At 34.0% G+C, this 25745-nt stretch overlaps 1 protein-coding gene across 11 annotated transcripts in view; it reads right to left on the bottom strand.

The window, feature by feature from the left end:
• LOC149775651 (uncharacterized) overlaps nucleotides 1-25745 on the bottom strand; it is a 211960-nt gene that overhangs the window by 17206 nt on the left and 169009 nt on the right. For 10 of the 11 annotated variants that reach the window (XR_016416548.1, XM_089943846.1, XM_089943845.1 and 7 more), the window contains 2 exons: nucleotides 10233-10371; nucleotides 8589-8603 (listed from right to left, as the gene is read on the bottom strand). Coding sequence is in view for 10 of the 11 variants with exons in the window: in XM_089943846.1 (XP_089799972.1) it covers nucleotides 8589-8603; nucleotides 10233-10371 (154 nt within the window). In the remaining variant the exon portion in view is untranslated. The remainder of the gene's footprint in view (nucleotides 1-8588; nucleotides 8604-10232; nucleotides 10372-25745) is intronic. The other variant, XM_089943847.1, reaches the window with a different exon arrangement.

The following is a 25745-nucleotide window of genomic DNA, read 5'->3' as shown; positions in this document are numbered from 1 at the left end:
TATGTGACATGTAACTGAACATGTGCATGTACCATTGTCAACCATGTGATATGTAACTGAATATTTACATGTACCATTGTCAACTATGTAATATGTATCTGAACATTTGCATGTACCAATGTCAACCATGTGATATGTAACTGAATATTTACATGTACCATTGTCAACTACATGATATGTATCTGAACATTTGTAAGTACCATTGTCAACCATGTGACATGTAACTGAACATTTGCATGTACCATTGTCAACCATGTGACATGTAACTGAACATTAACAAGTTCCATTGTCAACCATGTGACATTTAACTAAACATCTGCATGTACCGCTGCCAAAAATGTGACATGTAACTAAATATGTACATGTACAATTGTTGACTATGTGACATTGAACTGAACATTTATATGTACCACTGTCAACCATGTGACAAGTAACTGAACATTTACATGTATGATTTTCAACCACATGTAGTAAACTTTGTTTACAGACAAGGTAGATATGGATAGCATGGTAAATCAAATCATTATTTTAAACTTTAGATGATACCAATAATATCAGCATTGTGAATAGTAGATACATTAGTCACTAACCTTTCTAAACACAATCAGGGTGCTTGCTATGTATCAACTTTATTTTGTTTAAATCAGGTCATTTAGTTACAATAAAACCATGCTAATCCAGACATCTTTGTTTCCCACATCATTATGCGAAATCCAGAAAACAAATTCCTTTAAAATACAGAGGAAATTTGTTCACAGAAAATATCATTTAGATACCAGGACATTCTGGTTTAATGACAATTCACTTTAAGTAGTCCCCAGCTTATGCTGTCCTCTCTATTGAGTCTGGTTTAACAAAGCTTCACTATAAAAGTCCACCAGGCTGTGCAGTCCTCTCAACAGATGTTACTCTACGATCGTAGGAAGCCACCATGTCCTAAACCATTGCAGAACATCTAAACGCATTCGATCCCTTTGTGTGAAGCCACTCCACTTATAAGGCTAATTTTTTAGTAAAGAAAAATGTGTGTGTATCCACCCTGTCACAGTGTCTGCCACCCACTCTTATTACCCAGGTATGTATGGTACCTAGCACAGTTGCTGTTACTTACAAGGAACTAAAATAGCCTTAAAAACACTGCCTCCAGTCACTTACATCTACCTGAACTTGGTTTTCAATCTTAAAATCCCATTAGGCTAAATTTTCACCCAATATAAATCTACATATTTTACTCAATTATCCCATTACTAAATCTGAGCTTTATAGAAATCATTTTGTTGAACTTATGATCTACAACAGCAATTTCACATCTACCAAGCCATCAAAAGACTTACCGTCAATTGATACCATAAAAGTTAAGTGCTCTAAATTAAAGGAGAGTTATATGTGAATGCCAAATAATTATACCAGGCATTTATTTAATTAAAAGGATAGGCAAGAGCCAAACAATTTAAACTAGTAAGGGCCTGCCCACGGGATTATAACAGCATGTGGTCCAATATATATGTGAGATACTTTAACCAATTATGCATGTTGATCTGTGTGCCAGTCATGAATAGCAGTAACTCAGTATTACAGCCACTATAAGCCATCATATCTATTTTATTCACTGAAACTATAGTAGACCCTCACTATAAAACACCTTTGTATAGTACAATCCCTCATAAAACATGGGTATGATCATAAATAGCACCTCAGTATCCCTCATATAACATGTGTACGATTATGGATAGTGCCTCAGTACAGCACTGTCCCAGATATAACACATGTATAATCACAGACATCATCTCAGTGTCCCCTGCATAACATGGGTATGATCATGGAAAGTACCTCAGTATAGCACTGTCTCACATATTAGACAGATATGATAACAGATAGTACCTTAGTGTCCTGCATATAACATTAGCATGATAATGGATATCACCTCATTATTGCACTGTCCCTCACATAACATGGGTATCATCATGGTAAGCACCTCATTATGGTGCTGTTCCTCATATGGCACAGATATGATCATGAACTGCACCTCAGCATAGAACTGTCCTTATAACAGAGGTCTGATTGATGACAGCACCTCAGTGTCCCTCAAACAGGTATCATTATGGATATCACTTCAGTATAGATCTGTCCCTTTTATATAATGGATAGCAAATCTGTAGAGTGCTGTTCCACATAAAACACAGGTATCATCATGGAAAGCACCTCAGTTAACACTATCCCTCATATGACATGGATAGCACCTCAGTATAAAACTGTCCCTCATATAACATAGATGGGACCTCAGTATAACACTGTGCCACATATAACATGGATAGCAGTATAACACTATCCCTCATATAACATGGATATCATCTCTGTACAGTGCTGTTCCTCATATAACACAGGAATTTTTGGAATGAATATAGTTTTGATATAGAAATGATCCGAGTATAAGATGACCTCACTCATAATGCTGTACACATTGATGGCTCCCCTGAAGAACATAATTGTGAGGACTACTGTATATATTTTAAATCACTTGATCTACTGGCACTTTATCAGATCTGGGTCTATAAATATTGTTACAGATCTACCAGCACTTTATCAGATCTGGGTCAATAAATATTGTTACAGATCTACTAGCACTTTATCAGATCTGGGTCTATAAATACTGTTACAGATCTACTAGCACTTTATCACATCTGGGTCTATAAATATTTACAGATCTACTAGCACTTTATCAGATCTGGGTCTATAAATATTTACAGATCTACTAGCACTTTATCAGATCTGGGTCAATAAATATTTACAGATCTACTAGCACTTTATCAGATCTGGGTCTATAAATATTGTTACAGATCTACTAGCACTTTATCACATCTGGGTCTATAAATACTGTTACAGATCTACTAGCACTTTATCACATCTGGGTCTATAAATACTGTTACAGATCTACTAGCACTTTATCACATCTGGGTCTATGAATATTTACAGATCTACTAGCACTTTATCAGATCTGGGTCAATAAATATTTACAGATCTACTAGCACTTTATCAGATCTGGGTCTATAAATATTGTTACAGATCTACTAGCACTTTATCACATCTGGGTCTATAAATACTGTTACAGATCTACTAGCACTTTATCACATCTGGGTCTATAAATATTTACAGATCTACTAGCACTTTATCACATCTGGGTCTATAAATATTTTACAGATCTACTAGCACTTTATCAGATCTGGGTCTATAAATATTTTTACAGATCTGCTGGCACTTTATCAGATCTGGGTCAATAAATATTGTTACAGATCTACTAGCACTTTATCAGATCTGGGTCTATAAATATTGTTACAGATCTGCTGGCACTTTATCAGATCTGGGTCTATAAATATTGTTACAGATCTACTAGCACTTTATCAGATCTGGGTCTATAAATATTGTTACAGATCTGCTGGCACTTTATCAGATCTGGGTCTATAAATATTGTTACAGATCTGCTGGCGCTTTATCAGATCTGGGTCTATAAATATTTTTACAGATCTGCTAGCACTTTATCAGATCTGGGTCTATAAATATTTTACAGATCTGCTAGCACTTTATTAGATATGGGTCTATAAATATTTTTACAGATCTGCTGGCACTTTATCAGATCTGGGTCTATACATGTTTTTATTTATCTGCTGGCACTTTCAGGTCTGGGTCTATAAATAATGTTACTAATCTGCTGGCACTTTTATCAGATCTGGGTCTATAAATATTGTTACAGATCTGCTGGCACTTTATCAGATCTGGGTCTATAAATGTTGTTACTGATCTGTTGGCACACGAACAAATCTGGGTCTATAAATATTGTTATAGATCTGCTGGCACTTTCAGGTCTGGTTCTATAAATATCTTTACTAATCTGCTGGCATTTTCAGGTCTGGTTCTATAAATATTTTTACTAATCTGCTAGCACTTTATCAGATCTGGGTCTATAAATATTGTTACAGATCTGCTGGCACTTTATCAAATCTGGGTCTATAAATGTTGTTACTGATCTGCTGGCACATGAACAGATATGGGTCTATAAATATTGTTAAAGACCTGATGTCACTTTATGAGATCTGGATCTTTACATTCAATGCTAAAAGCTGCACATCATACATGGGTTAATGAAGTGCATCATTTCTAGTCATGATGTATCATTGATTGAATAAACTGATGTAGCATAAACGAAACTGGACATTATCTCCATGTGAAAATTTCAGTCCAGTCTGATCTTTTGTTTCAAACTCCGTATTTTGTTACCAAGCACTTTTTATATTAATTCTAAATTTAATAAAAATGACAGGTAAAACCCGTTATAACATGATTCCACTTATAATGCGATGGCAGCATGGCTCACACTTTTTAACATAAGGTGACCTCTCTTTTTAACATCCCAAATACATGCTCTTGGTAAAGCCGAATATTTGTATCCCTAGCAGATTTTTAATCCCAGCACTGAGTTTAATGTTGCCTTAACTTCCATAATTTTCCAAAACAAATGATATATGATCAAGAGATTAGTTACAACAGATGACATTGAAATTTCAATGCACATTTTCTATGGGGAAGTGTTTTAAAACATTTGTTAACGTGACCCCGCTTAATATGTTGCGATGTTATTCTTTGGACCCCGATTATCACATTATAACAGGTTTTACTTGTATTTTCTATTCCATTCATTTTTCAGCATATTTGTAATGGCAAGGAGAAGAACTTGTTGAATATTTCAAGTTTATGGTTTCCATTTTATCTGGATGTATAGACCAATATATTTACTCATTGTATGCTTGAGCTACCACAGGGCCAATATTTCATCATAAATCTGAATACCACTAGGCTAAATTAGTTTATGTTCTTTCTGGAAAGTAAATATAAACAGGCTGAATGGCCATCAAAAAGCAATGGATGCCAGTATGCTTGGCTATTGATGGCACTTGACCTTATTTTCAAACAACACACGAACCTCTGTACCGAAGAAAATGAACTTTCATCATTTGGAACCAAAGAATAATTTAAATACACAGAAAACACTTTGTGTACAGTATATCCAAACACCAGTATCATATAGAATATCTGATAGTTTATTTCCTTTGTCATTAAATTGTATCTATCTATCGATCGATTGATCAATAGATCTGTCTGTGTGTCTGTGATATCTGTCTGTCTGTCTATCTATCTACCTGTTGTCTGTCTCTTTGTCAGTCAGTCAGTCTATTTCTGCTTGTCAAAAATATCCCATCAAAAGGAAACTCACATAAAAAAATTCTATAAAATTTCAAAAATTCAAGGATTTGATGTAAGACATGTAAAAAAAATGTTCAAAGTTGATACAGATTATCAAAATAAGAAATGGAAAACTTTGTATTAGTCTCTTATGTTGTATCCATACAGATGATTTCATCTCCGAAAAGTCTTGAATAAAACAGTCAAATTTACAGTTAACAATAAAGCTGGCAATTGGCCAATACTGTATATACTCGTTTATAAATCTAGTCCAATGTCAAACATCATAGATCTTGACCAACCATCACATAATGCACAGGAAGATCAGGCTTCATGTTGTTTGTTTTACTGATTACTCCTAATAAGCTACAGACACCCAGATCTGTTGGCACATTATGCACTGGCAGATCTGGGTCTGTGCAGTTTGCAATTGGACTCCACTTATAAGTGAGTATATATGAAATTTTACATGCAAGAGCTTTAAAAACATGTATATAACAACTGGCATGAAAATGAACAAAAAGAATATACAATTATACTTACATTAGAATGTTATTGTGCACATTTAATAATGTCAACATTGAGCCGATTATATATAATGCATGTGTTTTCTGAATAAAATTGTTTTGTGAACATTAGGAGTAAAATATAACTACTTTTCATGTTATCTACATTGCTAAGGATCCCTCTTTCCAACAAATTTTTGTCACTGTTTCATAAAATTATACTTTTAAAATATCAAATTTATAAAACTGTTTATTAAACCATAATTCAGTATCTCCCCTCTTTTCAAATGGATATACTTTGTTATATTACATCCTATGATATATTGCGTTATATTACAAATTATGATATAACATGTCATATTACAAATCATAATATATCATGTTATATTACATGTTATGATATATTGTGTTATATTACAAAATATGATGTGTTATATTACAAATTATGATATATTGTGTTATATTACAAATTATATAGCATGTTATATTACAAATGGGTACTTTATATATTCACTTATAAGTTGAGTCCAACTTTAGACTGCACAGACCCAGATCTGTCATCGCATAATGCATCAGCAGATCTGGGTCTATGTAGTTTGTTAGGAATAATCAGTAGAATAAACAACATGGACTATGATTTTATCCAGTGTATTATGCAATGGCAGGTCAAGATCTATGTTGTTTACCATAAAACTGAACTTATAAGCAAGTATATACTGTACGATTACATTCTAAAAGCAGTAAATGCAGTATAGATAAGCTTGCAGACAAGATTAGTTACAATGTTGACGAAGAAGTGAGATAATTTATATTTGTTGTAAAAGTTGAGTGGTTTAATAAAAATACAGTGTTTAATAACAACATTTATACAATCCACGCAACTTGTTAAGTTCTTAAACTATACATGCATGCAATTAACCATGCTGCATTATAACAAAGAAAGCATCATGCATGTTGTCTGGTCAGATCAATACACAGGCTATCAATGACAGATTAATACACAGGCTATCGACGACAGATCAATACACAGGCTATTTTCAGGGGCAGATCAATGACTTTTTTCTCTGTGTGTGTTTTTTTAATTTTAAAGATAGCATTAACAATTTAGTCATATCGCTACAATGTCTGCAGTGTGACAGTTTATAGTGATGTCTAGCAATGGAACATCATGTCAAAGATACACAGCATCTATTCCTACCCAGTCACATTATCCTGACACCAGGCCGACCAGTCCTAACAACAACCTCTTAATGCTGAGCACCAAGTGAGACAGCTGCCAGTACCATTTTTATAAGTCTTTGGTATAACTCATTTGGAGTTCAAACCCATGACCTCCTACATCTAAGACAGATGCTCTAACCATTTAGGCCACTGGAGTAGTTGATCTTATTCTGAGGCCCAGGTTTGGGGCTTTAAAGATATGGTTGAGGCCCAGGTTTGGGGCTTTAAAGATGTGGTTGAGGCCCAGATTTGGGACTTTAAAGGCATGGTTTGTTTTGCATAAAAAGCAAAATCTTTTTGCTTTTTAACAAAGTGTGTGCTACTTTTACTAAAAAGGTTCTCCTGTCCTGATTCCCCCATTAACATCCACCCCTGGATATTTTTGGTATAAATCTTTTAGAAAACTGCAATTGATATATTTAAATAATTCCATAAGATGTTAGATAATTATACAAATTTCCAATTTACTGTGAATCTTCTGACTCATAGGGTCAAAAGCTCAATGATAACATTAAATATATGGCCATTCTAGATGAAATTAAAATCTATCAAATTTATCTATATATAATGTTCACCCAACCAAAATCATCCTACACCAATAACAAGATCATCCATGGCATACAATGTTATTACATCAGGGTCAATACTGCCAGATCAGGGTCAATACTGGCAAACCAGGGTCAATACTGTTAGATACAAGTTAATACTCCAGATCTGGCTCGATACTGCCAAATCTAGGTAAATACTGACATATCAGGGTCAATACTGTCAAATATGGATCAATACAGCCAGATCAGATCCAATACTGGCAAATCAGGGTCAGTACTGCCAGATCAGGGTCAATACTGCTAGATTAGAGTCAATACTACCAGATCTGGGTCAATACTGCCAGATCAGGGTCAATACTTGCAGATCAGGTTCACTGTTCACTTGAAATAAAGGGACAAGGACTAACACAAAATCTGTCCTGAAAAATCATAAATCACTTGAGCTTGAGTATGACCTTAAGATTTTGATTCAACCAATCACAAATGAAATACTTTGAAAGCTCATTTTTGATTGGCTAATAATGGATACTCAATCACAGATTCAAGCTCAGAGTTTTATGATCTCCAGGCCTGATGTACTCTGGTGCATTATACCAAATGTGATCAAAGTCAACAATGTTGATAGTTGGGCACACATTATAAGCAGGAGAATAGGGTATGGTCAGACTATGCTAGATATTTTCCATTGAATCCTTTTATTAAATATAGTTCTTAGCTATTTTTTTGGTAACATTACCAATATCATTGCAATTTTAAATTTTCCAGAAATGAAAAACCAAATTGTAAGACTTAACAATTTACATCTATTAAAAGGTAAATTTATTTCTGTTGTAAAACTGGGGGAGAATATATACAACTTTCTGACTTATGTCATTAGTAATTTTACTTTATAGTCATCAAAATGTCTGAATAATAATATGATTCACATTTACGGTATATAAAATGTTAGAGTATTCAACAGTGCACAAAAAGCTAGGCTTACAAGAATATTAGGGCGACTAGTAATGACTGGTTACACAATTTAGAGGTACAATGATGTTCTATACAAATATTTCATACAATTGAGTACCAGTCTCACCTTTTCATTTGGTTGCTGAAATTAAACAGTGCATATGATAACATTTTTGCAGATGACTTGAGAAAAGATGGAGCATGGTGGAAATAGTGCATGTTAGAAGCATGCACAAATGAATTTAGTAAGTTCATATTTCTCCTTATTTCATTATCCCCATATTTGGAGTAAATATTACAGGAAATCATATAATTATATAATCTGACAAAATAATTGTAAATGAGTCACTACCAATATGACTTTCATATGTATATAGTAAAAAGTCAGATATAGTTCAGAAAAAGTTTCTTAAAAAAAGAAATCAAAGAGACAAATTGAGTCAGAAAACATTACTAATACTTTTCCCCTCATTATAAAGCAATACAGTATAATGCATCCCCTCCATTATGGTCATGGATCTCTTATTGGTGATTAATTTACTGATGATATTGAACATACCTCAGTATAAGGTGACCTCATTGTAACACAGTACACGTTTATGGCTTGCACACTCATTAAGTGAGCACTGTCTGTCCTAATTCTATGAACAATGAATGAATACTGTCTGATCTAATCCCATGAACACTAAGTGATCATAAGCTGTCCTAATACCATGAACCATGAATGAGTACTGTCTTAATCAATGAACAATAAGCAAGTACTGTCTGTCCTAATTCCATGAACAATGAATGATAACTGTCCATCCTAATCCTATGAAAAATAAGTGAATACTGTCATAATCCCATGAACAATAAGTGAGCACTGTCTGTCTTAATCCCATGAACAATAAGTGAGCACTGTCTGTCCTAATCCCAGGAACAATAAGTGAGCACTGTCTGCCCTAATCCCAGGAACAATAAGTGAGCACTGTTTGTCTTAATCCCATGAACAATCAGTGAGCACTGTCTGTCTTAATCCCATGAACAATAAGTGAGCCCTGTCTGTCCTAATCCCAGAAACAATAAGTGAGCACTCTGTCCTTATCCTATGAACAGTAAGTGAGCACTGTCTGTCCTAATATCATGAACAATGAATGAGTACTGTCTGTCCTAATCCCATACATAGTTTATAAATGATGCATTAAGATGACAATACTGGTACATTAGTACATTCTGTGAGATGACATAACACAGATACAACTTGTGTCCAATTTCATTCATCCCGCTAGACACAAATGTATTATAAAAACTTTGAAATATCAGATTTATAAATATCTTAAATATTCTTTTGACCATATTTTTAAAGGTTTTATAATTTTTCTTTAAATTTTATTTTATATACACTTTACAGAATTTTGACATATTTACCTCTTTTGTAGGACTTCACATTTACATTTACCTAAAAGATTTTATCTTTCTTACATTTGGCACTTTCTTCATTTTTACACTGGTTTAACTTTACTTATGATTGGTACCATCTAACCATAAGTGTGCTGAAGGTCCATCCATCCATCCATCCATACATACATGCATACATACATATGCCAACTTTATGAATTTTAAGTTTAAAATTAATAGATAAAACTATTTTGTCTGGATATATTTCAAAGTTTTACATACGGTTTTCTTTATGTGTACTTCTGAACTATCATCCTTCACACTAGACTAAAATTAATTAAATGCCTACCACATTAGGAGAAATTACATCAGATATAGGAATAGAAATACTTACACTAGGGTCAGGTTTGAAGAAGTCGTCTGCAGATATGAAAGTTTTTGTGGGTTTTTCCTTATGTTTGGTGGTTTTCTCCTTGGGTACTGGAGTAGGGAGCTCTGGAAGGACAATATTTATTTTAGGCTCCTCCTTGGGACTGAAAAATAAATATTGCAGCAGTTCTTGTGAAACAGAAGATATAGTAGGTATTAAGGCTGTTATGAAAAAAAATACTCAAACACCATTTGGTGTGAAGATCAATTATATCTAAGATAAGGTAAAGTGTGTGGTAAATAACTGTTACTCATTTATTTACACTCTGATGGCAGAGAGATAAAATCTATGGCAAACCATAGAACATTAAATACAAAATATAAAATGGCAGTGCTCTACACACAGAAAACTATCAAATTGTTGAAGTCCAAACCACTGATTTACATATCGTTCCAAGGAAAACAATAAAATGGACTACAAGTTCTAACATTTCAACTAATTATCCATTATAAAACGAATTACATATTATTTTGGAAGAATAATTTTTAAAAAGTGGTTTGAGTGTAAATTTTGACTAGTGAATGATATAAGAAGAGCTATAAAATGTGCGATGAATCTTTTAAAACAAATATTAACTGCTTGATATTTTTCATCATGATAATGAGTGCCATAAGATCATGAAAAAAATCATGATGGTAACCAGACTGCTGGAATCCAAGATTATGAGGGTAACTAGACAGCTAGAATTAAATTATAATGGGAACCAGACTGCTGGAATTAAAAATCAAGATGGAAACCAGACTGCTGGAATCCAAGATTATGAGGGTAACTAGACAGCTAGAATTAAATTATAATGGGAACCAGACTGCTGGAATTAAAAATCAAGATGGAAACCAGACTGTGGGACTTCAAAAATTATGATGGAAATCAGACTACTGGAATTCAAAACTTTAATGGGAACAAGACTGCTGAACAGTACAGTGAGTTGTAAATATATGTCAATGTGGTTGACGAGAGTAATTGGGAATATTCTAATGCTATGATTAATATTAGCATCAGTCTGTCTGTCTGTCCGACAATAGCCAAACTATAAATTAAATCTTGACAGAAAAAAATTAAGTTTCTCAGTGTGTAATAAAATACAGGAGAACAATCACCAATGTCATTGCATTTTCATCTCCATCATATGTATTGGTGGAAGGGTATAGCTATTTCTGTGACTGTCTGTCTGTCCATAAACATTTACAATATTCTGGAACAATTCTCAAACTGTTCAAGAGATTTCAACTAAACTTGAGGTGCACAGGATCCAGCAAAGGATCACCTATTGTAGGTATTGATAAAGATCTATGCAAATTTTAAATCTAAGTGAAATGAAGGAGTCAAAAGCACCCAGAATTGTTAAAAACAAATTTTACACTGTATGTTGTCAGTTAAGCAATCAAGTGAACATCAGATTTTCTTAGCACAAGTGGTGTGCATATACAAATCTGTAACATTAATTTCTTCAATATTTTTAAAAAAAAAACAACTATGCCCATGCATTTTAATAGCAGTACAACAATAAACAAAAAATGTACAAATCTTGCTACAAGGAAGTCAAAAGAATGGATTTATCCTTGCTTTCAAATATAATTTTTTTATATCATAAATACACATTTTTCTAAGTTGTTTTGTCTCTCACTTTTCATGTAAAAATGTAACTGAAGCTGTAATAGTAGTTAGCTATACATATCTACATATTACTAATAATTAAAAATTGTTCCATTTCAAAACTTTCATCATTTTACAATTTTAAACAAAGTATTAACTCTGCACAATGAAGGTAAAAGAAATACACAACAGTTCTATTGAATCTTCACTGGAAAGCAGAGAAATAGTAAGTCAAATGACACTGGTAACAGTGCTGACAAAAATGGCTTGTAAGGAATGTCCTGTGCTGTTACATTTGATTCATTGCTTAGACTAAAGTCAAATTCTAGTTACTAAAGTTTGAAAATAAACACTAATGTCAAACTCTCCCAAAGTTTTTTAAAAACAAACTTGGAAAGATATACATCTATATTATTTAGACAAATGTTCGAAGGTTACTTCTTATTCAAGCACAGGAGAATGATAATATACATTCATTGTTGTGTTTTTAAGTGAATAAAATCCATAAGGACATGGAAAAAAATTCTGGTGGCACAATTAGTACGTGACACACAGTTACAGGTACCTTATCAGCTACTAGACCATCTCTTCAAAGCTCTCTATTTTATCCACGTAGTCATGCATAATTCTCCAATGTTCCAGACAGGTGTCATTGATATGTATGATAAATCAAATGCACTGACATGGACTAAGTTCATGCCAGCCTTATTCCAATTTTCTTTGCACCAATTAAGAATGGAATTACATGGAAAAGTGCTGAGATCCAATATCATACTTCATTTCCATTGACTGACATTGTTTGCTCTACACAAATAGGAAACTCAAATATTGACAGATATATGTCTCAGGATGACACATTCAGAAGCCATACATTTTCTTGAATAAGTATCACGATTCTTGAATATGCTGAGCCTATAATTTTCACCATGTACGATAAATCTTGCATGTGCTGTGCCAAAATGTTTATGTGTAATGATACCAATATCTGAAGAAGAGCTTTGAGTAGATTACTTGTGTGTATATGCTGGTGAAATTAAAGAACAGATTTATTATAGATAAGAACAGGTTTAAACAAGAAAAGGGAAACAAACAGTTTTTCATTTTACAAGTGGTAATATTTCTTGACTGTATGAAAACCTCTTTCAATAACAGTTAAACTGAGTAACATATAATAATATATGCAAAGTTGTTTTTCAGTTGTTTTTATTATCACTGCATTTTGAGTGAACTACATGCTGCCTTTTCAATGGCACTTTTGAATGAACTACCTGCTGCCTTTTCAATGGCACTTTTGAGTGAACTACCTGCTGCCTTTTCAATGGCACTTTTGAGTGAACTACCTGCTGATGTTCCACATGCACTTTTGAGTGAACTACCTGCTGACATTTCCACATGCACTTTTGAGTAAATTATATGCTGACTTTTCAACAGCACTTTTGAGTGAGCTACCTGCTGACTATGTATTTAAAAAATATATGTATTTTAGAAATCAGTCTGTATTAGTGATGAATGTCTGAATGAGAATTTCGGTGGTGTTAGCTATTGAACTGCATGAATACAACAAGGCTATGTATGTAAATGTAATTTGAAGAGCAGTTAGAGAGGGGATACAATTACTGACAATGGACACACAGAAGTGGTAAAAAACAATGTTGGAAGTAGATCAGGGTTTATGTTGTTTGTTCTACTGATTACTCCTAATAAACTGCACAGGCCCAGCAATGGCAGTACATTATGTGATAGCAGATCTGGGTCTACGTTGTTTTCAGTTGGATCTGACTTGCATACAAGTATATACAGTATTTACTGTAGCCCTCAAGCCATGTCAAAAAATGTCATTTCCACATGGATCTGGTTATAAGATCATTCTTGATAATAAGCCCACCTTAGCTTTTAAAAATCTGGGTAATATTTACTGAAGATATCTTTGTCTATTAATAAGCCCACTCTAAAATTTTGAGCAAAATTGTTTTAGGCTGGACCCTTGGTCTTATCATGGGAAAAATGCCATACCAAAAAGTCTTTGGGAGTTTGAAAGTGGGAATTTTCTTATGGCAATTTACTGTACAAATGATTGTTCTGATGTCCTTAACACAATCCTAGCTATGTCATGTACCTGTAGGATTTGTATGCCCTTAACACAATTCTAGCTATGTCATGTACCTGCCATACAAAATCTTAAGCAAATGTTGCAGATAAATCCGTTCTGATCAATGACTGATATGGCAATTACTTTGATGTAACAAGCAATAATAAATCAAAACTGAACACCAAGGCACACCTGCTATTTTGATCGATTTTCAAGTACTTATCAATACTATCATTAATCAATAGAATTTACTATATATACTTGCTTATATGTCAAAACCAACCACAAACAATATAGACACCAGAAGATCAGGGTCTATGTTGTTGGTTCCACTGATTACTCCTAACAAACTGCACAGACCCAGATCTGCTGATGCATTATGTGATGGCAGATCTGGGTCTTTACAGTTTGCAGTTGGACTGGGCTTATAAGTGAGTAGATGTGGTAGTCAAAGAACTGAGATATCCAAGCAATGAAAGCTTATATTTAAATAAGATGTGTAGGGCATATTATTTCAAGGAATTGTAATATTACAATTTACAAGTCATTTCAGATGCATGTACACTATAGTTTTATAATGTTCTTAGTTAAACAATCTAAATTTGCCATGGCAATAGAATTAGTTATCTCTATTTAGCTTTATTATAACCCAAATTGATAACAGTATTTGCTGAAAAATTGCAAATGAAATCCATGAAAATCTGTCTTACATTAGTCTTTGAGTTATCATAGTATACCATCTCTTTGTAGCCTAAAGGAAATGATCTGGCAAAATCATAGAAAGCTAATTTAAAATCTCCTCGATATTCTATCACAAGATGAGTTTACCTAGTAGGTCCATTACGGGTGATCTACATGATTCTGACCAACCATGATCAGACTGTGACAGAGTGATTTACATTGGAAATGGTTGTTTTGAGTCTCTAAGGACCTCAAGAAAAATAATCTTTCAAATGTAATATTCTTTCATAGATAAAATATACAATCACCATTACTGCAAAGCACTGGTTTTACTTCTTTTTTTTATCATCATTCATAATTTATAATCATTCCTCATCACAAACAAATGTTCCCAGTAATATAAATCCACTCCATAAAAATCCTCTCCTTAAAAACAAACTCCTTAAAATTTCTCTACTTAAGCAGAATTTATTATTGTTACACTCATTCCATTCTCCAGCAAAGACCAAGCGAAGCAACAATGGCTTAGTGGTGAAGGAAGAAGATTATGACTTAATTCTGCCATTATATCAGCCAGGATCAGCACCATATAACCTTCAAAGTGTTGTTATGCCATAAGATGCTCAAAACAGCAAACAAAAATACCACATATACTCAATTATATGTCAAGTACAACTTAAAATAACATACACCCTGATCTGCCATCATATAATCTGTCATCAAATCAGAATCTATGCTGCTTGTTCTACAGAGTATACCTAATGAAGTGCACAGACCCAGATCTGCCAGAACATTATGTGATGGCAATTCTGGGATGGTGCAGTTTGCAGTTGGACTTGTCTTATAAGTGAGTATATATAGTGAGCAAAGATATACACAGACAGCATCTTTTTCAACTTCTTTATGATAATTTACATTTAATTTGATTTTATCTCAATATTATGTCACTGCCTTGTAAAATGTCAAAAGGTATTATTACTTATGATAAGTGTCAAAAATTGCTAGAAATATAAATGTTTTGGATCAAGCAAAATTTATTTCTACTTTCAAAAGATCAATCTCTATTCCCTTTCATTCCATTCATGACATCTTCTCTGTTAAAAGCAATTTAAATTATTATTTTAAAAATGTAATGGAAATGTTACAATGGTGTGATATGTATCTTGTCTTTTAATAGTATATGCAAAAATCCATAAGAATCTTTTCATAGTGTCTTTATAATAACAAAGACCACAAAAAGGGAACATAACATGGAGATTGCCCCTTTGGCAACCGTTAATCTAACAATAAGGGGCATAACTTGCAGGGTACCCTTGGCAACCATTTTATCTAACAATAAGGGGCATAACTTGCAGGGTACCCTTGGCAACCGTTATTCTAACAATAAGGGGCATAACTTGCTGGGTACCCTTGGCAACCATTAATCTAACAATAAGGGGCATAACTTGCAGGGTACCCTTGGCAACCATTTTATCTAAGAGTAATGGGATGATACTTAGAGATTACCCTTCAGCAACCATTTACCTACAAAATGTGTAATGTTTATATATTTCTATAAAACTGATCCTACTTAGTTTTTCCCTCATATTGATAATCCTTATATCATTTATTTGAAAAATGTGGTGGAAGTATTCAGAAAATTAAACAGAAAATGCCAAGGAGGCGTTAAGAAGTTTACACAGAAAATGCCATGGAAACATTAAGAAAACTGCACAAGACTGCCATGGAAGTGCTAAAAATTTACACAAAAAATGCAATGGAAGCACTCAGAAAATTACATTAAAAAGCCATGGAAGCTTTCAGACAATTACACAGAAAATGCCATGGTTTTCTTTTTGTAGTACATTCACATCACTGGCACAATAACCAAAGAGGAGTAAACCTGACCTGACACTAAAAAGGGAACATTAAGCCAAATTATTTTTTTATAAAAAAGATCTATGAGAAAGGCTAGAAAATTGTATTACCTTAATGTTTCATGAGTTTTCTATGACATGAATAATTCAATAATGCCCTATAACCACAGGGTCAATATAGAAATATACCTCGCCCATTTCTAGCCCTAAGTTCCCAGCAAATTGATCTGTTCAATGACTCTGATATTATCCTGGAGGTAATATAAATTGTTATAAAATAATGCAAGATTTAGTTTTCATCTGATTCAGAATGCCAATAATCTAAAAGATTAGGTTGGCCAATAAATTTAGATAAATTGCCGAGTAGGTAGAAATGAATGGAAAGAAGAAAATTCTTTTCTTCTGTCGTATGATTCTCCATAGATAAAGAACAAGACCATATTAGAATACGAAAATATATCTTATGTATCAACACCATTGTACATTTTGATATTTTCATTGTGAATGCATATTACTGATTAGGGTGAAAAGTTTATAGAATTTAAATTTTCAATAAGTGATGGACATATCAGTTTTAGGATCTGCTCCAGCAGATCTGGGTTTATGTGGTTTGTTAGGATTAATCAGTAGAACAAACCGCACAGACCCTGATCAATTGGTGCATTATGTGACAGCAGATCAGGATCTATGTTGTTTGCTATTGGACTTGAATTCGAAGCAAGTATAGACTGTATGAAATGAAATTCAAAAACTAATAAATGTATGCATTTATGACCTTAACAAAACAATATATTTTGATGTATTTGTAACAGATTATAAATAAATAAATAAATAAATAAATAAATAAACAGATAAATAAATAAATAAATAAATAAATAATTATCAGGCTGTTAAGGATTATTTCATCAAGATATCAGCATTGTTTAAGCATAAATCCTCTTTCAAAATGTTGAAAATACTGACAGAAAATGACTTGCAAGCAGTTTTTCATACATACAGTCATACTTCAATATATACAGAGTATCATAATGTTTTATTTCAATACGTATAAAGTTTCAAGATCTCCAATTTCAGTACATACCAAATATCTAATGTTCTATTTCAAGTGACTCCTAGAATATTACTTTTATTTTCCACTATATTACTTTTATTTTCCACTATTTCGTAGAATTTTTATTATGGATGATGACCCTGCATAACATTAAAAATTCTGTGTTAGTCTTGAGTAATATAAATCAGTATTGGTCATCTTATTATATATACATGCAAGATAATTGTCCAAATTATACTTCATTTTTTAAGGTAGAAACAATTCTGAAAGTATTTAAATCTCCAGGGCATAGCCAGGCAGGTTAATGATGGATGCACTTTCAGGGTGCCTGATGGTTGTGGAGAATAGCAAGGTTTGTCTCCTAGAACTATAAAGTATGTATTACACACAGATGTGTCTGTGTATGCCCTAATTATACTATAAAGTATGTATTACACACAGATGTGTCTGTGTATGCCCTAATTATTCCACTTCTCTCAGTCTTAGTAAGCAAACATTTCCTGCAATATTTTATGAGCTTATGAATATATGTACTGTCTAAAATATAAAGATGTTGTTGTTGTTAACATTATAGGGTTCAACACTATTTTTCAGCATAAGATAGGCTATACACGGCAGCCAGAATAAATGGCAGAGGAAAAACCCGGGAAAAACTTGGAAAGAACCACTGACCCACGAGAAGCTACCAGCAAGCTTTCTCACATACCCACATTGGCCAAGCTGGAGACTCAAACCCACACAGACAGACGTGAGATGGCAGTGATCCGTAACAGTGAGTGCTTTAGACCACTCGGTCACTCTAAAGTAAGAATTCAGTGATATTCCCCTGCCTCTCTTTCTCTCTCTCTCTCCACAACGGAAACCACTTCTCATATTATGCATTATCACATTATTTTTTTTCATGCAATAAATTAAATCACAGACACAAGTCAAAGGTACCCCCCCACGTCTGAATAATTCAACAAAGTCTATCATATGAAAGACAACAGTTTATGTACTTAATAACACCAGTATTGCCAACAAACATGTATATGTACCTAATAACACAAATATTGCCAATAAACATGTATATGTACCTAATAACACCAATACTGCTGATAAACATGTATATGTACCTAATAACACAATGTAGGATACATAGGTGTAAAGACAATGAACACCACTCAGACAGTGTTTTCATCTCTTGGAGATTAGTAACAAACAATTAACTATGAAGAGACACTAAAAAAAGTTATGGATAAAGCAACATAGCAGAAAACACATATCTTTCTGGATTTTTGTTTTAAAAAGTGTTAAAATTGGGAGTGAAATGAAAATGAAGGTTGTAAATTAATAACGTTCAGACTAATTTAAGAAAAACCTACCTTGTCTAGAATTTCTTCGCAACAAAATACTCTCTTGATATTCTGTTATAATGTGAAGTCTGTCAGTAAGAACTTTCCGTCAATAAGAACTTTCCTTTAAAGAGACTGTGACACTTGTTTCTTAAGCGTAAGAAACTTTTCACACAATGGATCTAGTTAAATATGATACAGTGTCAATGAATTGATGTTCTTTTTATCATGATTAAAACTACAGACCGTGAAAAAATTTCCATTATCAGCTGATAACAAGTTTATGTACAGCCCTGTAAGCAAAATTATCCAAATGCCACATGGGCATATATGTGTGTTATTTTGTTTCCATTTCTTAATTAGTTACACAATAATAGCTTTCAAAGACAGTCTTGTCAGGCATAGTTGGCACAGACAAATGTGTATTCAATTCAAGTAAAATACTGTCTCTCTCATGGCAAAAACTAGATCTTTCTTAGTATTCATTTGAGGGCCTGTTGGAGTGATCCATAATGCTTTTAAAAAAAATCCAAATGAGGAGGCTTTAGAAAGGCACTCCATTTATGTAACATAAGGGCAAAATTTAGAAATTGTCCAATACAAAAATGTAGCCAATATCTGTACACAGATCAACAATATGGAAAACTTAATCTAAAGGATTGGGAATAAAAAGAAGAAAAAAACATGCAAAATAAGAAACTCTCATTGGCACCTCATTTATGTGCATTGATGGCAAATATTTGAAAGCATCAAATACACAAAAGATTCAATACACAGAAGCATCCAAGGTATAAATGTAATAGTGTTTGACATGTACAACTACTTACTGTCACAGACATGTATTAATCAATATATTCGTTTCTCATTGAGGTTCCATTAGAATGCTTTGAATAGATTTAAAATCACAAGGGTACAATACGACCCACCAATACATTGGATATTGCCCCCCAGCATGATTAAAAACAGCATTAGAAATGAAAAGACTCGTCTTCCAAATTCGCCCATATTACCAGCTACATTACCATATCAGCCCATAATTACCATATCAGCCCCATTAGTACCATATTAGCCCATAACACTGCCATTTACCTATCTGTTATGCTTATCTGCCTGTGAATGGTGTACACCTTGATCTGTCATTGCATAAACTGTTGACAAAACCTGAGTTAATGTTATTAACTTGAAATTGCCAATAGAAAGAACAGCAGGCACACTGAATTATATGACACTAGAGCTGAGGTAATCGTACTGATGGTTTTATGTGTTGTACATCATCAAGTATACTACCATATCAGCTGCATATTTGCAGGTACCCTTGCAGAATGAATCTATTGAATTGATCTTTTATTTTGAGGCAATGGGCGATTTGAGGCAGTGTACGATTTGAGGCAATGGGTGATTTGAGGCAACTGGCGATTTACACTTTCAACCTCATTGTTTAATAAGTTTTTCTTTTCTTTCTTTATGTACTGGTCAGGATCAGATTCCATATTCACCAAATCTCATGGCCATTAAAATTTTGAACTCAAATTTAAAATTTAAAATTTCATTTATTATTTAGAATATAAGTTTAATAATCACAATTTCAGAATCAAGTTTATATTATTTTGTTTCAAATGTTTCAAACATATCTGTGATATCTAAAAAACCTGATAATCATTTCTAATTATGAAGCCCTGCATCAGAATTCCAGAAAGACACATTCATGTCTAGTGGGTCAAGTGGTCTTGAATTTAACCTGACATCTGATGAACCATGTTATATTTCTTGCTTCTAATGATGACGGCTGAAACATGTTATATCCCTGGATTTTCCAGTAACCTAAAACTTAGAGTGCCTCATGATAGCATCTGAACCATGATCTCTGGATTCTCCACTGTCCAGCAACTAAGACTATCTCATGAAAAGAGCTGAACCGTGTTATATCTCTGGATTCTCCACTGTCCTTAGTACTAAGACTGTTGCATGAAAAAGGCTGAGCCACGTTATATCTCTGGATTATCTTTTGTCCAAAAAATAAGCTAAACCAGGATAAATAATGTGTTAGAACTTCCTGTACAGTGCATGTAAAATAAGGAAATAAACAAATAACTAAGTTTTTTCAAAAGACCAAGCTTTACATGAATACAGTGTCACTTTTAATGGCACTCAGTATAAGCTTTTATAAAACAGTATAAGCTTTTATAAAACCACCTTTACATCCAAGTGAATCATGGGTACAGAACTGAATTACTCTCTATGTTTACTTTTAAGTCAAGTCAAACTGCAAAAAAACACAGATCCTAATCTGCATCATAACATAATGCACCTGCAGATTAGTGTCTATGTTGTTTCTACTGATTACTCCTAACAAACTGCACTGACCCAGATCTGCCAGCACATTATGAAATGTATAGTTTGCAGTTGGGCTTGTCTTATGAGTGAGTACATACAGTATGTTGCCAAAATAAAAGCAGAACTATGTCGTAGAAGCCAAGCAAAAATTGTTCATTTGAGCTTCTCTGTGAAAAGCGTGTTAAGGTGACCATACATTGTCATGTACCTGAATTGATTCATTCAAAACATAAATGACAAGTTGTATTCAGATTCAAGACACCATGATGACACTTACTGAATTAGACTGGCACCTTGACCTTTACACTAATCATACGTAAATGAATGGAGGTAGGAGTGGAATGCAAGATAGTACTAGTCTATGATTCAGTCTGACTAATCCAATATGCTTATCAGACAAATATAATGAAATGCAGATTTTTATTGGCAGATATAGATATTCTATGCCTAATGTAGCTTTATTTACAAAAAATTGTATAGCATCTGAAAATTGACAATAGGTCTCAATAAAGATCAACTTGTTCCATCCAACCAAAAGACTACTTACTTGACATTAAATCTAATTATAGAAAAAATTATTAGATTTTCTTGAAAATTACATTCATGTATATAATTTTTATTGCACAAGTTTCATCCTTGAGCTTTCCCATTCAATACAGGGCACTTTCAAGATTATCAAATCTGTATTTTTGCTTCGGGGGGAAATTGGAATTGTATTAGCAACTGGCTCCCTCTCTATCTCTCCCCTGGTCTCTCACTTATTAAAGACACCTACTAAAAATAACCTGTGGTCCAGCAGTCTTAGTCTTCCTGCTGCTCATAGTCCAGTACTCTCAATCTATATACTACCTGTGTTTCCATGGAAACATAACAAAGGTTTAAATGTGAAAAATTATAAATAAATAAATATCAAAATTCACCTCTGTGTGCTTGACATGTGTACCAAATTTAATTGTGACAAACAAAAATAATGATACAGTCTACATTTGGTATAGAAGTGTTTAATCTTTGAAAATAATAATAGGAATATGAATTTAAAGAAAATAAAAATTTAAACAGTGCTGATTTGTACTCAGCTTTAGACTAGACATGCAGACGATGTAGCTGGGTCAATCAGTGCAAATTAACTATTTTGCAGGATGCTTAACTTGAACCACTGCTTATTTTTAGCATGTCAATGTTGCAATTAATGTTTATTTTGATTATTATTTTTACAAAAATGGTTAAGTCATTGTGGAAATTGAGAAGTTTATGCTACTTTTTAAGCATCATTGCACAGTATAAGGCAAAATAGTCCACAAGTCTGGATGAAGCAGGTTTGTTGCTTTGAGGCACAGCAACACAAGTAGGTTATTTAGTGTCAAGGGAATTGAAGTAAAGTCCCCTGACCAAGGACACATCATGGTAGCTGATCCAGGATGGTGCAATGATAGGTTTCAAACCCACAATCTTTTGGCCAGGAGTCTTGAATGCTAACCACTGAGCTGTCACAGCTTCCAAAATGAGGTAGGATAGAGCTATCTTACACTGGAAAACGTGATCATACACATATGGGAATATGAGAAAGTTCTATCCTGCACAGAACATGGGTGGGGGGTGGGGGCGATAACAATGCATATAGTTATTTATCCTTGAAGTTACTTTCCAGAATTATCTAAGGTTCAGGGCTATAGTTAAGGTCAATTTTTTTATATTATTTCTAAATTATTATAAAGAATAAATTTTTAACAATGTAATCATTCATCTCCATTGTCATAAGTAGTTGTAGAATCTCGGCTGAAAACTGAGAATCTTACCATCTCAAATTTACTGATAAAGTTTTTGCAATTGTTTGAAGAACAATATATTTTGTATACATTTCAAACACTTTAGGGGATTACCAGCTCTTCCAAAAAGCAATGTTTGTTTTCATAGAATCTCAGTAGAAGTTATACATGACGGAGAGGTTAAGTAGAATTGAAAACCAGACTTAGAAAATTTAAAGTTTAAAAATTTAGTGCACAAAGAGCATTAGGTACAAAGTTTATCAAGTAAACCTACAGTTGCTACACAGAGCACTACAGATACTTCATTTTGGGAGCCATGGCAGCTCAGTGGTTAGCGTGCCAGACTCACAATCAAAAGTGTGTGCGGTAGAATCCTAAAATACAACACCAGTTACTGTCAAACATATACCCTACTGTGGTAGGATAGATCCAGATTTGTCATTAAAAAAAAGTGAGAGTAGGTGGTCAGCTTGTGGTGTATGCTGATCTGCCAGTGAACAATGGCCCATTAGATCAAGGTCTATCTTATCTGCCAATGCATGATGGTCCAATAGATCAAGTTCTATCTAACCTGCCAATGCATGATAGTCCAATTGATCTAGGTCTATCTTATCTGCCAATGCATGATGGTCCAATATATCATAGTATATTTGTTCTGACAGTCTGATAGTCCAATAGATCAAGGTCTAACCTATCTGCTGATGCATGATGGCCCAACAGATCAAAGTCTATCTTATCTGCCAATACACAATGGCCCAATAGATCATAGTCTATTTGATCTACCAGTGTCTGATGGCCCAATAGATCAAGGTCTATCCTATCTGCTAATGCATGATGGCCCAATATATCATAGTCTATTTGATCTGACAGTGTCTGATAGTCCAATAGGTCAAGGTCTATCCTATCTGTCAATGCAAGATGACCCAATATATCATAGTCTATTTGATCTGATAGTGTCTGATAGTCCAATAGATCAAGGTCTAACCTATCTGCTAATGCATGATGGCCCAATAGATCAAAGTCTATCTTATCTGCCAATGCATGATGGCCCAATATATCATAGCCTATTTGATCTACCAGTGTCTGATAGTCCAATAGATCAAGGTCTATCCTATCTGTCAATGCAAGATGGCCCAATATATCATAGTCTATTGGATCTGACAGTGTCTGATGGCCCAATAAATCAAGATCTATCTTATCTGCCATGACAGATCAGGGTTTATCTGATCTGCTGATGCATGATAGCTCAATAGAACAAGATTATATCTGATCTATCGGTGCAAGATTATATCTGATCTATTTGATCTTGTGGCATATTAAGGCCCAATAGATCAGAGTCTATCTCATCTGCCAGTGCCATGACAGCCAGATATATCAGGGTCTATCTGATCTGCTGGCATATGATCGTTCAGTAGATTAGGGTCTTTCTGATCAGCTGGCATAAAATGACCTGATATATTAGGGTTTATCTGATCTGCCAGTGCATGAAAGCCCAATAGATCAGGGTCTATCTCATCTGCCAGTGCACTGATAGCCCAATATATCAGGGTTTATCTGATCTGCTGGCAAATGATGGTCAAAAAGATCAGGGTCTGTGCCATTTGCACTTGACTGCATATTATACACAGTGTAAGAATATCTCTATCAGCTGTCGTCATTATTTGATATCAACACTATGAGGATAAATCTAATTATATTTACCAGGTGATAGTTTGTGAATACACTATCCATGGTTAAATATTTGACAGCTGCTATTAGCTATCTTGTGTTAATGTTGCCATAGCAACTTTTGTTGATCAATGAATGAGAATGAAGTCACTTTTATAATTTAACAAAAGTTGTTCAGTAGTTTACTTTTCTTGGATTCTACTGTTCATTATGTTCACGTGTTATTAAAGGAAAATCAAATTATTATCTGTTTGATAATAGTCCAAACATTATAGAGTTACCCTAAAAACAATTAGATCCCCTAAAACATGAGAGAGTTACTCTTGGAACAAGGTCTAATGAAGATATAAGGCCAAATGTTACAGAGTTACCCTAAGAACAAGGTCCATATTAAAAAGGCTATAGGGGGCCTGGAGTAGCCGAGTGGTCTAAAGCACTACAAGCAGCGTTAGGAGTACACAGGGCCTAGGGCCAACCATGACCGCGTGGGGCCAGAGTATTGGTATCTCGATTGGTATGCTACTGCAAACACTATGTGTGAAAATTTGAGAAACTGAGATCTAAGTTATCGGACAGCTGTTGCCCGCTAGTGGCGTTGAGAAAATGGCTGCATCTGTCTGCATCTTTGCTGCCACCTGTTAATTGCATTATGAAGTTGACTCTTTGCATGCATTACGTGTGGCCTGTATCAGCATTTCCAATTTACCGGAGAATATAGCTTGACAAACTCATAAGGACAACCTTAGGCCTGAAGCAAGGGGCCCCCTCAAGAGCAGGGCCTGGGGTGGTTGCCCCACTTGCCACCCCAAAATGCCATTCATGTAAAGTGCTCTCCATTACGGTTCACTGCTCTCTCACCTCTGGGTATGTGAGAAAGCTTGCCAGTAGCTTCTTGTGGGTCAGTGGTTCTTTCTGGGGTTTTCCTGGATTCTTCCTCCAACATTAATACTGGCGCCATGTATAGCCCATCGTGTGCTGAAAAATGGCATTAAACCCTACAAAAACAACAACAACAACAACAAAGGATATAACCCCAAGCATTTTATAGTTGGTCTAGAAACCAAGTGCATATAATGATTGCTAATACGGCCAGCCATTATAGAGT

This window comes from Sinohyriopsis cumingii, chromosome 19 (genome assembly GCF_028554795.1).
Source record: "Sinohyriopsis cumingii isolate HCF-2022 chromosome 19, ASM2855479v2, whole genome shotgun sequence".
Lineage (NCBI taxonomy): Eukaryota > Metazoa > Mollusca > Bivalvia > Unionida > Unionidae > Sinohyriopsis > Sinohyriopsis cumingii.
This window is presented reverse-complemented; position numbering and strand designations above follow the sequence as displayed.